Below are 17,574 nucleotides of genomic sequence, written 5' to 3' on the forward strand. Positions count from 1 at the left end.
AAAATTTCTTTTAGAAGCAAAAATTTTGAATATTATATTATTAAATATTAATTAATTATTATTATTAATTGATTAATTAATATTTTTAAATTTTTATAAAAATTTTTGTTGCAAATAATTTTTCAAATTTTTAATATTTTTCAAAATATAGTTTTAAAAACATATTAAAAATTTTTCTAAATACTCAAAAATAATATATATATTTAAAACTTATTATTAATATAAATAAACAATTTTTTTTGTTAATGTATCAAAATTAATATTTTTAAAAATGTTCATTTACAAAAAATTGTTTGTTTACCTTATAAGATTTCGATACAGGATAAAGTATTATCCCTTTCTGTAGGCAACCTGTCGTGGTACTGCCATTTTCTACAATAAGCTGTCAACTTTTGTCGCGGAAATAATATTGACACTCCTTCAAAAATTTTACACAGATAAACAAATTTTTTTTTAAATTCTTATTTGCTATTTTTTTTATAAAAAGCATTTTTCTTACTAAACTTTCGAAAAATTCTTTTTATAGAAAATATCTAATTTTATAATAAATTTTATTTCAACATCTCCTCTGTCGCCATCTGTGTTCTTGCTTAGAAAACACGTTTAGAACAAGATTTCTTGACTCAAATTCTCGCGTGGCAATACGTCTCTCAAGATATTCGTGAGACATGTGACGGCCATTTTCTGTAGCAAAGTGTCAGTTTTAATATTAGGATTAATTTTCTTGCTCGAGGAAACATCGAAATCTGGCAAACAAATATTTTCTAAAATCCTTATACCCTATAGTTTTTTGATAAAGAGCCTTTTTTTTGTAAAAGTGTTTGGTTTTTTTTTTAAAAAATGATAAAATTAAAATTTTTAAAAAAAGAGGGGAAAGTGTTTGAGAACCTCTGACAGTTTCTCCGTTCAGCACCCTTAATATTAAGGTAATATTACAAGAGAATATTACAGTAATATTATGGGAACATTTCTTTACGAAAAAAATCTACCCATCCAGGGCATCGAACCCCGAACTCAAAGCACACGAGTCCAGAGTTTTACCAACAAGCCAAATTGACTTATAATATATTTACGTTTTTTATGCTTTATGAATAACTTAAATCAGTCTGTAATATTACCGTTAATATTACTGTAATATTACCGTTAATATTACAGTAATATTCCCGGTAATATTACCTTGAGGCGGACATTTTAAGATCACTGTAAGATTACTGTAATGTTACAGCGTTATATTACGAATCTCACGTGTAATATTACCTTGATAATGAGGATATATTACGTGCTTCTTGGGTATTAATTTAATTCAAATTTAAAGATTTTTTATTAACAATATTAAAAATAAATATAAACTATAATTAAATTAATTAACCATATTTTTCATTTTTTATATAAAATAAAACAAATTATTTTATTTTATTGCTTAAATAATAATAATAAAGTAAAAATTATATGTCACATAAAAGTAAAAGTTATTTAAATATTAATGGTAAAAGTAAAAACATTGTCAAATTATTATTTTTTAAGATATCAAAGATTTAAAGAAATTATATTAATAATTGAAAAATGATTGACAGCTGGACAATGGCATTTATCTCTGTATACGTTACAACGGAATTAGAAAGAGAGAAATCGCTCTGTCCTTACCAAAATAATTTAAATACTATTGGCTAAGAAAATAGGAGGCTGCGAAAAATGCGATTGGAGGGAAAATTTGAAGGTAAGAAATATACAGTAAAAGTATATGAAGAAAGGTAGGAAGGAAAAAACCGCGGATTTTCAAGCAATCAGCTGTCAGATTTTCTCTTACACACTTACTAAATTTAAACCTACATGGGATAGAGAGAAATGTGAGGGATGAAGCGTCTTCTCGAGTTAATAAATAGAGAAGGAGACCCAAATTTGGGCATTCTCTGACATTTATTCAAGCAGATCAAATATATTTATTTACATATTGAATTTTGACAGATAGTTTTTGTGTAGAGTGATTGAATTATTTTGTGATTGGATTTTACAATATAAAAGTAAGTTCTAAAGAATAAAGAACAAGTGTTTAATATAAAATTTTTTTTATTATTTAAAATATCAATTTTTATTATTTATATTTTTTTTATCTTTTTACATAATCTTATATGATATCTGAGAGGCTGGTGTAACGACTATGAATCCTTGCCCTCCAATTAATTAGTTAATTTAGGGAATAAATAATTTACTTAAATTATTTATTTAGGCTAATTTTCAGAGAGGTAAATGACTTTTTCATTTATTTTCTATTTGAGTTTGATCATTTTAATATGTTGTAAAATAAATAACATATTAAATAAATCTGTAGTGCAATAAAATAAATAAAAACAAACACAATTTAAAAGAAAGTCAGGATATATTTTAAGAACATTGTCACTCCTTTATAATATTACTATACATAGTTTTTCCGACAAGTATAAACCACGGTCGACGAGCTTCTGCCCATCTCCTCTTATCACTTTCCTTTAACCTTCGCTTGACAAGATGCCCACCCAGGGTGGGCCAGACAAATTGAAATTGCCATATCTTCTAAAGTTTTGCCTTAATTGAATCGCGATTTTAAGTCACTGAACAAAATCTTAAGAACTTTCAAAAAATGTAAAAACAAATTTTTAAAAAAAATTTCTTCTTGATTATTTATAACTTTTATCAATGTATGTACGGAGATAACCGGGATGATTCAGATATTTTTTTAATTCTATTTTACAAAAAGACTTGAAATCATGCAGACTTTTCACTGTGAGTGTTTTATGATGTCAAATAATAGATATAAAAAATATTATATTGCATTTTTCATTTGTTTAAACAATTTATTGTTATTATTTATTAACTTTCTTTGTTCTGCACCTAGAAAGATGCAGTTTTTTTCTAATTTTGCAATTTATCAAGCGGTATATAATAAAAGATATATTTGATGTAAAATTATTAATTCAACAATTGTTTAAACAATTATTTGTTTAAACAATTGGTTAAATAGTAAATTCATATAAAATCTTTGTGTTATTATGTTGTGCTTGTTAAGTTGCAAAATTAGAAAAAAATTGCAATTTTCTAGGAATATTATGAAGAATGTTAATAAATAGCAACAATTATTTGTTTAAACAATTTATAATAATAGTTGTTGCAAATTGAATTATATATTTTATTTTATTTATAACCTTTGAATTAATAACTACGAAGAAAAGGTAACAAATTTATAAAATTCTTCTACTGTCGTATGTATATTTGAAAAAGTTATAAATTATTAATAATAAATTGTTTAACAAATAAAAAATCAACAAAACATTAATAAAATATATTATTTGGTAACATATAACAATTTTGGAAAAAAACTGAATGATTCTAAGTTTTTATTGCAATATACAAAGAAGAAAACATTTGGCCCACCCTGGGTGGGATCTTGTCAACCGTGTATATAAAAAGTATCCAGTCCGGCGAAGGTTAATCGGACATAATCGTCTAAATTCGTAATTCTCTTCGTCAAGTCATTCGTCATTTACTTTCTAGCATTCGCGTACATTACACATATTACAGTTCGACCATCCTGATTCATCCCGTCCACGGGTATCGTTAATTTACAATTTCAAAAATTTAAGACAATTTATCGCAGATTGTTCAGATTTACACAAATTTAAAAACAAATTAAAATTTAGAAATTGTACTGATTTACAAAATTAAATAGATCGAAATCCTCACATCACATAATTTAAAAACGTGACACGGTGAGCTTCGTTTAGGTTCAACCTAAACTGCATGACCCTTCTCAGGTTTTTTTTTATATCAATTCGGTGATGCCTCACGATCATTTTAAGACGAAAATTAAAATAATCGTTGGAGGGAAACTCAAATTATATTGATTTTTAAATTTTTTTTCTAGATTATTGAAGATATTTTCATTAAAATACCGTTTGGTAAAATACTTATTGCTTCAAAAGCTACAATTTAACATAAAAATAGATTATATATAATAATTAAACCATTTTGATACATAGAATTAAGAAAATGTTTAAAAATAGTCGAAAAAACTGAAATTTTTCTAATTTTTTAAACTTTACTCCTTTATTTAACGTTATTTCAATAAAGTCATGTAGAAGTGAATTAAAGTACATAAAATTTCCTGTAAATCAAAAAAAAAACTCTTCTATCTATTATTGTTACAAAAATATGGTCATTTGAATTTTAAATTTAATGGATAAATAGTTAAAATTTACCATTAGGTCTAGATTATTTGGTAAAATTGTTTTCGCAGAACCTCATCTCAATTCCAGAATATAATACGTATAAGAAGGTTTAATCTTGAACAGTTTCAAATTGAAAAAACTGATTTATCTCACTTACATCGAAAGTTACATTGGTTTAAAGAATGTCTATTTCTATAAGAGAGATTTGAGTAGTTTTTAAAAATCCGTTTATTTTGAAAAATGCAACATAATCATATTTAAAATATTTACTTTTTTAAAAAGTAAATGGTAAGGTACAAATATTTGGTAACAACCACGATATTTTTAAAATGCGTGAAGGCCGTTGTATTCACAAAGAGCGCGATTTAATTATGGAATTGAGATGAGGTTCTGCGAAAACAATTTTACCAAATAATCTAGACCTAATGGTAAATTTTAACTATTTATCCATTAAATTTAAAATTCAAATGACCATATTTTTGTAACAATAACACAGCCCCACAAAAAAAAAAAAGTGTCATGTACTTTTGACCGGAATACCCTAACCCTATGTATTTTGACGCGCTGAACACGAATCCGAAGTCCGTTTTGCTCCATCACGTCAGGATTTTTTTCTAACCTCAAAAAACATGTCGGATTTTGAGAAGTAGGCGATTTTTTTAAAAATTGCTGTATTAACTTCAAACTTGGTATCTGGGGGTTTTTTGTGTCGCTGATTACGAATCTGAAGTTAGATTTTCAAAATCCAAAATGGCGGATCCAATATGGCGGACGAATTTTGAAAAAATTTTAAGATTTACTTCAAACTTGGTATCTGGGGGTTTTTTGGGTCGCTGATTACGAATATGATGTCAGATTTGAAAAATTCAAAATGGCATATCCAACATGGACTTCTATCGGACATATTAGATACGCCATTATCTGTATCTGGGGGTTTTTTGGGTCGCTGATTACGAATATGATGTCAGTTTTCAAAAATTCAAAATGGCATATCCAGCATGGACTTCTATCGGCCATACTAGATACGCCATTATCAATTTTTGAAAACTGACATCATATTCGTAATCAGCGACTCAAAAAACCCCCAGATACACTATTGCACATTAATTTTTAAAAAATTTCGTAAAATAATGTCCCCCTACCAAAAAAAAATTCAAGGGGTAGTTCCCCCCATAAATCAGCTTTTGGTGAAAAACAAAACATACGTGTCAAATTGTTTTTAAAAAACTACAAAACTGCCAAGTTTCAGAAAAATCGTCGTATGGCACTTCCCTAGTGTTACTTGTCAGCAACTTAGAAAACCTGTAGATACCAAATTTCATAATAATCTGACAATTTTTTATAAATAATTCCTTAATATTGAATCAGACATGTCGAATTTCGGAAATCTGACATCAGATTCGTAATCAGCGACCCAAAAAACCCCTAGATACCAAGTTTGAAGTAAATCTTAAAATTTTTTCAAAATTCGTCCGCCATATTGGATCCGCCATTTTGGATTTTGAAAATCTAACTTCAGATTCGTAATCAGCGACACGAAAAAACCCCAGATACCAAGTTTGAAGTTAATACATCAATTTTTAAAAAAATCGCCTACTTCACAAAATCCGACATGTTTTTTGAGGTTAGAAAAAAATCCTGACGTGATGGAGCAAAACGGACTTCGGATTCGTGTTCAGCGTATCAAAATACATAGGGTTAGGGTATTCCGGTCAAAAGTACATGACACTTTTTTTTTTTTGTGGGGCTGTGTAATAGATAGAAGAGTTTTTTTTTGATTTACAGGAAATTTTATGTACTTTAATTCACTTCTACATGACTTTATTGAAATAACGTTAAATAAAGGAGTAAAGTTTAAAAAATTAGAAAAATTTCAGTTTTTTCGACTATTTTTAAACAGTTTCTTAATTCTATGTATCAAAATGGTTTAATTATTATATATAATCTATTTTTATGTTAAATTGTAGCTTTTGAAGCAATAAGTATTTTACCAAACGGTATTTTAATGAAAATATCTTCAATAATCTAGAAAAAAAATTTAAAAATCAATATAATTTGAGTTTCCCTCCAACGATTATTTTAATTTTCGTCTTAAAATGATCGTGAGGCATCACCGAATTGATATAAAAAAAACCTGAGAAGGGTCATGCAGTTTAGGTTGAACCAAAACGAAGCTCACCGTGGTGACGTACGCGTGCGCATAGTCTATTATTCTTACACACACATATTTACAATTATGACTGACACCACAGACGCATATTTCTTGGTTCCCAGACACCCTCATATTTTCGCTGGGTTACTTGAAATCCTTCAATATCAGCTACAACATAGCGTTGATTTCGTAAGACTTTCGAGACTATATAAGGCCCCTTAAAACGCGGGATTATTTTTGGCGATATTCCCTTTGTCGAGTCAAAATTCCTAATCATTACGAAATCACCAACCTGATAATCAAAAGCATCTTTTCTCTTTTTGTTCGCATTCGCCGCATATCGCATTTGGCTTATTCCAATTTTATTATCGACTTTTGCACGTAAAACTTCGAGCTCCCTGGTATTTGGACTAATCTTATTTTCAATAAATTCTTTAATATAATCATTAATTTTTCCTCTTTGATTTAGTCCAAATAACAATTTGCTCGGAGTTTCGCCAGTAGACATATGTACTGCATTATTTAGTCCAAATTCGATATCTGATAATACTTTAGGCCATTGTTTACCCGCTTCGTAATCACTTAATTTTCCCAACATTGGACCCAAAGATTTATTAACTATTTCTACTTGGCCATTAGCCTGCGGGGAACCAGTCGCGACTTTTACATGCTGTATATCGCATTCCTTAAAAAATTCTTGGCATTCTTGCGAAGTAAACGAAGTCCCTCTATCAGAAATTACCGTTCTGGGTTTACTATAATTTGCGAAATAATTTTTTAAAGACGAAATAGTTTCCGCCGACTTCGTGGTTTTTGTCGGGTACAATTTTACAAATTTGGTGAAACCATCGATCACAACTAAAATGTGTTTTTTCGATTTAACCCGTTCATCAAATATATCTAAGTGATCGATGTGTATTGTCTCAAAAGGTTTATCACCCTTAGGTATCACATTAACTTTACCCTCGACTTTGCCCGAAGACGGCGTAAACGCTATACATTTGCAGCAATTCCTAATATGTTCATTTATTTTGTTTTTCATGTCCGGGAACCAATAACTTTTCCTCAAAGTCTCATACACTTTCGTCACCCCTTGGTGAGCTAATTCGTCGTGATACTTGAACAATACATTCTTCTCCATAAATTCCGGTACATAAAACAAAAGGGTATCAGTGTTTTCTCCTATACGATACAAAACCCCGTTTCTCAATTCAAAATGTTTATCTTGCCTAATCTCAATTTTTTGTTTCAAATCAGCGATCATTTTATCTTTATTTTGCGCGATTACCAAATTTGTTTCAAAGGAATTATCATTTACAATGCCTATCCAACTGCGCCTACTCAAACCATCAACGTGACTCATACGCTTTCCTTCTCGATGCTCAGTAGTGTAATCGTAACCTTGAAGCTCCATAACCCACCTGGAAATTCGGGGATTTATTTCCTTCTTCTTCAAAGCGAGCGTTAGAGAGTTACAATCGGTCACAATTTTGAACGGGATTCCGAGGAGATAAACTCGAAATCTACGCACGGCATAAACAATAGCCAACATCTCAAGTTCAAAACTGTGATACCGGCTTTCAACTTCAGTACTCCGCTTTGAAAAGTAAAAAATGGGATGAAACTTCAAGTCCTTTCCACGTTGCATCAAGATCGCACCGTACCCCAGCGCGCTTGCATCACAATGCAGTTCGGTTTCGGCTCGAGGATCGTAGATCGCTAAGATCGGAGATTCGGCTAATTTTGCTTTTAAAATTTTAAACGCATCATACTGATCTTTTTTGAAATTAAATTCCGCCCCCTTTTTGAGAAGGTCGTACAGAGGTTTTGCAATCAAAGAGAATTTTTCTACAAATTTTCGGAAATATTGGGCAACCCCTAAAAAACTCTGTACGTCCTTCACAGTTCTGGGCTCGGGAAAATTTGTCACGGCTTCGATCCCTTTTGTGGTGGGACTAATACCACTTTCAGACACCACATAACCTAAAAACTCAATCTTTGTGGATAAAAATTCACATTTGTCGGTTCTCAACTCCATTTTATTTGCAATCAATAATCTAAATACTTTACGCAAAATTACAATATGCTCGTCAATTGATACGGTGGCTATAAGCAAATCGTCCATATAGGCAACCACTTCCCCAGATTCAATCAAATCTTTAAAAACGGTATTTATAAATCTTTGAAAACGTGACGGAGCCACTTTTAAACCAAAAGGCATACAAGTGAACTCGAATTGTCCAATCGGTGTTACAAAAGACGTATACTTTTGTGAATCCTCGGCAATAGAAATATGGCGAAATGCATCTTTCAAGTCCAACCGAGAAAAATATTTTTTATTATTTAAAATATCGAGCTGATCGTCGATTAGCGGTAAAGGATAATTATCCCCGATAAGAAATTTATTCAATACACGAAAATCGATACACAAGCGCATTTCGCCATTTTTCTTTTTAACCAGCACTATTGCTGATGCATACTCGGAATCACTCGGTTTTATACGCTTCAAGGTTATCAAATTTTTAATGATTTCTATCAATTTCTGTTTTTCTATAAATGACAACCGTCTAGGGGCAAACCGGAAAGGCTGATGTTCTTTTAAGCGAATAGTCAATTCCGCTTTCACAGCAGGCTTTTCAGGCCGCTCGGGCTTGATATATTCTATAAAAAACAAATCCCTGATTTTATCGCGATCTTCAACTGCAATTTCGTCATTAATTTTAAGAGTCCCAATAACATCAATTTCAGACTCGTCAATATCAATATTTAAAATTTCTGACACTGCTTCCGCCAAACTATCATCTGTTTCCATTATTTTAAAACCAAATTTACGGAATGAATCGCGACCCAAGACTACCGGTAATTTCATAGTATTATCATCTACAATCAATAAATCAACATCTCTAATCAGCCGTCCTAGCGTGACTCTAGACTTTGCCCGACCAAGTATTTTTAATTTGGACTCATTTATACCTGTATATTCAAAACAATGAGAATCAAAAGGTTCAATTAATTCAGGGTTTACAAATTTTTTTTTTATAAAACTGACTGGACTACCACTATCCAGTCTCGTCGACAGAGTTAAATTAAAAACCTCACCATCCAGATGAAACTCATATGTAGCTGATCTCAGGAACTCATCTTCTTGATTACCTAAATCGACATTTGCTACCTCCTTCGCCACCGATGATCCTCGCTGCACACAATCCTTGATGACATGATCAACTCCCCCACAACGAAAACAGGACCCCTTCTTTCTTTCTGGACGCTGACATTCAGTGGATAAATGGCCCCATTTTCCACAATTATAACAACGAACCGAAGACCTCGTACTAGCACCTTCCTTGGAACCCTTTTTAGTGCCCGGTTTGTCATCCCTTCTAAATCCTTTTGGCTTCTCGTCCGTTGGTTGACTTCTGCCAGATAACGCGATTTTCTCAAACGCTTGCAGCAGTTTTTCCACTGAATCAAAACATTGAATTCGCGCCTGATCACGCATGTTAGAATCCGCTATGCCATCAATATAATAATCTAGCCGTTCGGCTTCGTCAATTGGAACTCTGTTTGCTAAAATGATTTTGTCGTGCAGATATTCACTAAAAAGTTCACCCTTCTTCCAGGTTCTCTCCTCAAATTGTTTTCGTAGTAGCACTCTACTCGGCCTCCGATGGAACATTTTTTGCAATTCTGTCAGCAAACTGTCAATGGGCATCTGAATGAAATCAGGTTTCGAGTGAAACCAACTCAGCGCCTTGCCTTTTAATTTGGAGCAGATTAGAATCCTCGTAGAGTCGTCATCCAAGTTATAGGTATCAACAAGTATTTTCACCTGTCGTTCCCAGCTGTCAAAATTCCCACCAGTGCCGTCGAATGTGCTCAGCAACTCTCCAATTTTCGTAATACACAATTTCTGCTGGCTTATGTTGAATGAGGACCTTCTAGGTGAGTCATTGCGATGGCTCCCCACTTCTTCTCGGATTTCCCCCAACCTTCGTCGTTCAAGTTCTAATGCTCGCCGTTCTTCTTCCAATATGGCTGAACGATTCATTTGCGTTGAACTTCCGGGTCTCTCTCTATTTAGTCTCACTCTTTCCAGCTCCTGCCTAGCTAAATCCAGTTGCCTTGCCATCTCCACTCGCTCGGCTCTGATAGTTCTCAGCTGTTCGTCATAATTTTGTCCTTGGTCTCTGCTTGCTACTGATTCCTTTAGTTTTTCCAGATCGCTCTTCAACGCTTCTACCTTGGCCGACAGGTTTTCATTTTCCAGCCTTGTCTTCTGCAACTCTTCTTGTAGCAGATTATGTTCTGCAACTTGGTTTTTTTCTTGAATAAAGGCTTTCCAACTCTCTTGCTTGTCAATTTCCTGAATTTTGGCGACCAGTTCCGCTTTATTGCCCGTGGAGCTCATATTTTTCCAACGTAAAATCTCCTTCAATTCTACCACAGTAAGGTCTTGAAGCGTCGTCGCCATTTTAGACACGTGCACAAGTCCCTTTTTCACTTTTAACTCTTCCACAAAGATTAAACACTGTTCAATTATCACAAAGAGGAAAAGAAAATATTTCTTTCAACATTAACAATTTACAATTCACAGCTCACAATAGGTCTAACCGTGGTCACTTCACAAATTATCGAAATTTCACTTTAAGAACACAGAAGCCGTAGCCATTTTAAAAATTTCGTACCGAATCACTCACTCACAAATCTAAGTCTAAGGAAAATACTTGGAAGATTAATTTACTTATGATAGATTAACTAATTTAGGAAATAGAGAATTTGACCTTGATAGTTGATAGGAATTGACAGGTTTATTTTATTTCGTTGAAATTTTTTTTTTTTATATAGTTAAGCCTACGAGCTAATTTTGAATTTCAATTGAGGAAAAACAAATTTGTTAGAAAGAAATCAGACAAAAAGGTGAAAAATTTAAGTTAATTAATAAGATTATTTCATTTAATTTCATTCAGAACGAACTTACAATTAATTATTCAAACTTAAACAATAAATAATTATACCATATGATTGATTGTATATTTTGTTTCTTTATTAATAATTATTATTTATTTTTTTTGTAAAGTAAAAATATTCAACTTCGAAACGATATATGACATTTATTCATTTATAAAAGTAGAAGTGAATAAGAAAATAAACAGCTGATCTACCGAATAATTATGGGAAGGATTCCTCTAATTTGGTAAACAAGCAACAAGTTTTCTAAAAATAAAATAAATATTTTCTTTCAAATATATCTATAGAAATAATAAATTTAAGGATTGATCTAATTTAAATTATTCCATTATATAATTACAATCATATCTGTTGATATAGCTGGCACGTGTTCATTGCATCAAATAATTAAATTTGAAAATACAATGTCCCTTTAAATTTAGACAATAGTCATTCTTTCTTTTGTATAAACTTACGTAATGTGGGTGATTACTATCTGAACATTTATGTTTACGGTCATTCAACCACATTTTTGAACTTATTAATTTATCGGAACCAAACCAAATCAAGGCTAAGATTGATAAGAAAGTAAATAATAGTATAGATCCCCGGTGTGAGAGTTAATAATGCTTCATCTTCCTTTGTCGAAATTTCAAATTCGGAGAAAACTTTTCCTTTCTGTAATTCCAAATTATTTTTGGCAGATTTGTCATTTGATTTTTGAACTTTTTCCTTTGGTTCCAAATCTTTTTTTGATAAAATTTTAACTGCGGAAACTTTTTCTTCTTTTAATTCAAAATTATTTTCTGTAGAAATTTTATTCGACTCTGGAAATTCTTCCTTTGGCTTGAAATCTTTTTTTGTTGAAATTTCTGCTGACTTGAAAACTTTTCCATTCAGCTTCAAAACTTTCTTTAACGAAACATCAGTCGACTCTGAAACTTTTTGCTTTGATTCCAAATTATTTGCAGTTGATTCGGCAACTTTTTCCTTTGATTCTAAATTATTTGTCGTTAAAATTTTACTTGACTCACAGACTTTTGTTGAAATTCCAGTCGGTTCGCAAACTTCTTCCGTCGTTTCTCCCTTCGTTGAAGTCGCTGAATTTTGAAAGTCGTAGCCAAACAAATACTCCTTCAAATATTGGGATCAGAAATCACGCGAAACTGACCCACCCCTGAGCCTTCTTGTGACAACCATCTTGATTTTTTATCTCTTTCTTTTGTATATGTTAGAGAAACACGGAATGAAAACATGGCCACCACAACAAGGCTCTCATCAGATGGCGTATCGCAGTATTTCAGATCCCAATACCTGCAATTTTTTTCTAAATTCAAACACATTTCGCTCCAATAATATGAATTGTCATTGATGATTTGATCTCGAGGTTCATTTTCTCAAAGGCGTAAAACAATGTGATTGGTGATGATAGAAAATTGGTTTTTTTGTTGATGTAAAATCACCTTTCACTAGCGTTCTATTAATTGATGATGAATTAACATTCTTATTCCTTTTGGTAATATTCTGTCGAATACTTCATCGATTTCATTTAGTAGTAAAACAATCGTAGCTGCGAAGTTCTTCATTGAACTATCATCTGGTGTCTCATTGAAGATGGAAAAATTTTCAGTTATAATCGGTCGGCTCGTTGATAATTTGAAAGCAATTGACAAATCACCACATGCTTTTTTGTGTTCTGGATCGCTTTTGTGCTTCTTGCATAAGAATACCTAAAAAAGAAAAATAATTAGCAAAGAGTTTAAACAATAGTCAATTAAAAATATCGAATATATATTGATAAATGTATTTCAGTAGTCTGATCTTAGTATGAGGTAAATTTTTTCTTATTTGCTTTTGTCTTCAAATTTTTCTTCTTAACGTATTTCAATATTAAGAACTAATAAGCCTTTTCATGATTTCCAGATTCTACAGAAATACTTAAAATCAAACGAAGGCGTACATTTTTTATTCCCAAATTTTTTTGAAAACATTAACTTCACAGGCTTCACAGTAGGGATGGAAAGGGGAAACGAAAAGTCGACTTTCGACTTTACAATCGACTTTAAGTCTTTCGACTTTTTAAAGTCGACCGAAGTCGACTTTGTAAAAAAAGTCGACTTTTTATCGACTTTTTTTGAAATCATATTTATTTTAAGAATATTCATTTATAACTTATTAATAATTATCTCTGAATCATTTTTTTAAGAAAAATCTAATTTGATGAACTTAAATTTAATTATATTACAATAAGTAATACTTAACTATGAAAGGAAAAATCCAGAATAAACATTTTTAATGTAATTGATTATATTTCTACATTAATGGTAAAAACATTCTATTTTAAAATATTAAAATTATTCTTTATCATCTAATTATAATTATAATTCAATCGAAATTATTGTTATTAAATATTATTTAAATATTCTTATTAAAACACATTTCCTTTTTACATTCTGTACACTGCACTTTACTGCCGTCACCAATTTTTGAAAAATAAATCCAAACAGCACTAGGACCCATGTGCTTAATATTTAATTAAAAATAATGTCGTACAACACAATGTACGAAAAATAATATATAACGTCCCGAAAACCGTTAGTCCACAGTTTCGTCATGCGTGTTTATCACGTGTCAGTTGTTTTTCATGTTGACAGAAAGTCGAGAAGTCGACCGACGAAGATCGACTTTCATCGACTTCGACCGAATCAAAGTCGACCGCGAAAAGTCGACTTTTTAGTATCGAAAGTCGACTTTCGACTAAAGTCGAAGTCGACTTTTCCATCCCTACTTCACAGTGACTCTAAAAAATATTTTAGGGGAAATAGGGGACTAAAAATATAAAAATAGGGGACTATGAAAATTATTCAAATAAAGATGAATATTATATATACTTAAATTATAAGAAGAGAAATTGCTTTTTTTTGTATATTCTAAAAAAAATTGCAAAACTTTAGACAGAATTTAATTATAAAAATAGCCATCAAGAGATTTTCTACTTTTTTTATATTTCTCAAAAAAATAGCAAAAATTTAGACAAAATTCATTTAAAAGTAAATCCATTCAAGGATTTTCCATTTTTTTATTGTATTTTCACGAAAAAATAAGACAAATTTCATTTACAAGCAAATCCATCCAAGAACTTTCTAGTATTTTTATATTTTCTTAAAAAAATGAAAAAATTGAATTACTAGTTAACTTATTACAGGATTTTTGAGTTTCTTATTCTCTAAAAAAAATAGCAAAAATTTTTGATAAAATTCAATTACAAGCAAATTTATCGAGGGATTTTCAAGTATTTTTGTATTTTCTCAAAAAAATGGCAAAATTTTTTGTCAAAATTCGATTACAAACAAATTGATCGAGGTATTTTCAAGTATTTTTGTATTTTCTCCAAAAAAATGGCAAAAATGTACCAATTCTCAGTTCACTGCGTGAGCGATTCCTTAAAAATTAAGATTTTACAATGACTTTGACGAAAAGAGGGGAAAATTAGGGGAAAGTTTCAAAATAGGGGACTTTTAGGGGACCAAAATTTAAAAGAAGACTTTTAGGGAAATAGGGGACAACCTGTGAAACCTGAGACTTTTTCAAAGTAAAATTAAAAATGAAAACAGTTGAAATTTAAACAATTATGCTCATTTAGGAACAGCTTAATATGAAACTTACTTGCATGTCAATATGCTTTCCATCTATGGCTCCAACAGTATGAGGAAATTGCCAGTTCCTCTCAAACCCATCTGCAACTTTTTTCCATTCTGCTGGAGTTTCTGGCAAACACAGAACAATTGGGATCAGTTTATCCCTTAAAACCTTCATTGTTTTGTAAATCCACTTCACAACTGTGGAATTCCCCATACGAAATTGGATGCTCAACGAAGACAGACTTTCTCCTGTTGCTAAAAATCTGAAAAAGTGATGCAAATTAATGAGTATAATTAAAAAATTATAATCATTAATTAAAACTTCAGAATTTTGTTATTTTAAATTATTATAAAGGTCTTAACGATTTAATTTTTATTACCTCAATGTCAGCATTAATTTCGTAGACGGATCAATGATGTCATCTCGAGTCGGCTGGCTGATCAATAATGGACTAAATTTTTGTAGGAGATCTTCATATTGGACGACGCTCATCCTTGTGAATTTTTTAAACATTGTCTCGTCAATTAACGCCGTCTCCAATCCAAAATTATGAGCGCCTAGAACAAATTTGACAAAAAGATTAATATTCATTAAAAATGTGTTTATTAAAAAAGATAATAATTACCTTTTTCCTTTCTACTCATCCACAGAAAATTTACCCAAAATCTCCTGCTTCTTCGTTTCCTTCTACGTAGTAATAGAAGTAGTAGAAGATTAATATCATCATCACATTCTAATGAGGATGAGGTCGAAGAGCTATCGCTACTCATCACTGTTTAAGATTAAAGTAATGATTAAATATTGAGAAATTCAAGTAATTATTAAAAATAAATTTCACAAGTAATTTGATTTAACATAAAGAAAGTAAATTTATTAAAATTTTAAAAATTAAAAAAATATTTATATATTATTTTAAACATTTTCTAATAGATGAAAAAGAGGAAAATAAATAACAAACTAGTTAAAAAAAGTATTTAATGAAAGTTGAACTTCCCTTCGCGCGAAATTTGAAAATTGAGGTGTGAATGGTTAATTGCATGCACGCCAGCGCATGAAAGCTAGCAGATGAGCTGTGAGAGCACCTTGATACTCATGCGAAGAGTCAACTTCCTCTACAGGATCTCTCACATTTGAAAAAGTACTGCAAAAATGCAAATTAATTAAATCATTTTATCTTAGTTTATTTTTATTCATCGGCGATTCCACGTCAGATTTCAGGTCACATTTTTAATTCGGTCAAAACTATCTTCTTTCATTCCTTACTGAAAATAAATACAAATGTACAAATGGACAAATGTTTGAGTTACGAATTTTTAAAATTTAGGTTTTTTCCGGTTTTTTCACAGTAGACCAATTTTCAATGCCATATAACTTTGAAATTATTAAATTTAGAGAAATTTCGCCAAGGCAATAAAAGTTTAGTTTTTCATCGACTTTAGAATAATGTTAACGAAAAAACATATTTTTTAATTTTTATTAAAAAAATAAAAAAATTTTAATAAACAAATTATTTTTTTTTAAATTTGGATATGATTTTTTTCAAGTCTTTTTTTTAATAAATACCTAGAAATAGTAACAAAAGTTTACAAAAGGTTTTAGAGTGGGCATAATAAATCTTTTTATTTCAATAATTTGTTAAAAAAAAATTTGTTTTTTTTGTTGTTTTTTCATTTTTAAATTAAACAGTTCTTTTGTCGCTAGGACTCTTAACTTTACTCATAGAAAAGCAAAATAAAAGTCTTCTTAATGTGAAAAAACCAAATTTTTTTAAACAAATTATTTAAACAAAAAGATTTATCAGGCCCACTCTAAAACTTTTAGCAAACTTTTGTTACTATTTCTAGGTATTTATAAAAAAAAAGACTTGAAAAAAACCATATCCAAATTTAAAAAAAAAATTATTTGTTTATAAAAAACTACTATTTTTCTAATAAAAATTAAAAAATATGTTTTTTCGTTAACATTATTCAAAAGTCGATGAAAAACTAAACTTTTATTGTCTTGGCGAAATTTCTCTAAATTTAATAATTTCAGAGTTAAATGGCATTGAAAATAGGTCTACTGTGAAAAATCAGAAAATTCTTACGTCCGTGAAGTTCTCAACGTTTATGATTAACGATTGAGTGAAAAAAATATGTTTCTTAACAAAAACAATAAAATATGTTGTTTAAAAGTTGTTCTTTTCCAAATTATTGATAAAAAAATTATGCAAAATAACTTTTATGCAAAAATATGTAAACATTTAAATAGAAAAATATCTTTTCTTCTAAATCGTTGATTATAAACGTTGTGAACTTCACCTAAGTAAATTCGTAACTAGAAAATTCGGTCACTTATAAGTGTTACGTTTTAGAAATTATTTAAAATTAAATTTCCCTCTTCGAAGCACAAATAGCCCGAAAGTCAAAAAAAGTTAAGAAAAACAATCGGTTTAATAATATGGGATCGGCTATCCCTCTCCTACGGTATATCTCGTAATTAAAAGAAAAATAGGTAAGGTAGCATAATTGACATATTTATTCTTTCAGATTCTTACACTTTCATTTACAACAAGAACAATAAAAATGTTTAGATAAAATTGTACATAATAAAACTCACCCAAATAAGTCGAAACTTAAATTACCGCCTTAA

At 30.3% G+C, this 17,574-nt stretch overlaps 1 protein-coding gene across 1 annotated transcript; it reads right to left on the minus strand.

Moving 5' to 3' along the window:
- Positions 1-12,770: 12,770 nt before the first annotated feature.
- On the minus strand, positions 12,771-15,713 carry LOC127279577 (uncharacterized). Its single transcript, XM_051302008.1, has 4 exons — positions 15,569-15,713; positions 15,323-15,500; positions 14,968-15,205; positions 12,771-13,031 (listed from the first exon to the last, which is right to left on the minus strand). Exons 1-4 carry the CDS (start codon positions 15,711-15,713, stop codon positions 12,771-12,773), a joined length of 822 nt encoding a protein of 273 aa, XP_051157965.1.
- Positions 15,714-17,574: the final 1,861 nt, after the last annotated feature.

This window comes from Leptopilina boulardi, unplaced genomic scaffold, assembly GCF_019393585.1.
Source record: "Leptopilina boulardi isolate dan_hultmark-lab unplaced genomic scaffold, ZJU_Lbou_2.1 LbouV2_218, whole genome shotgun sequence".
NCBI lineage: Eukaryota > Metazoa > Arthropoda > Insecta > Hymenoptera > Figitidae > Leptopilina > Leptopilina boulardi.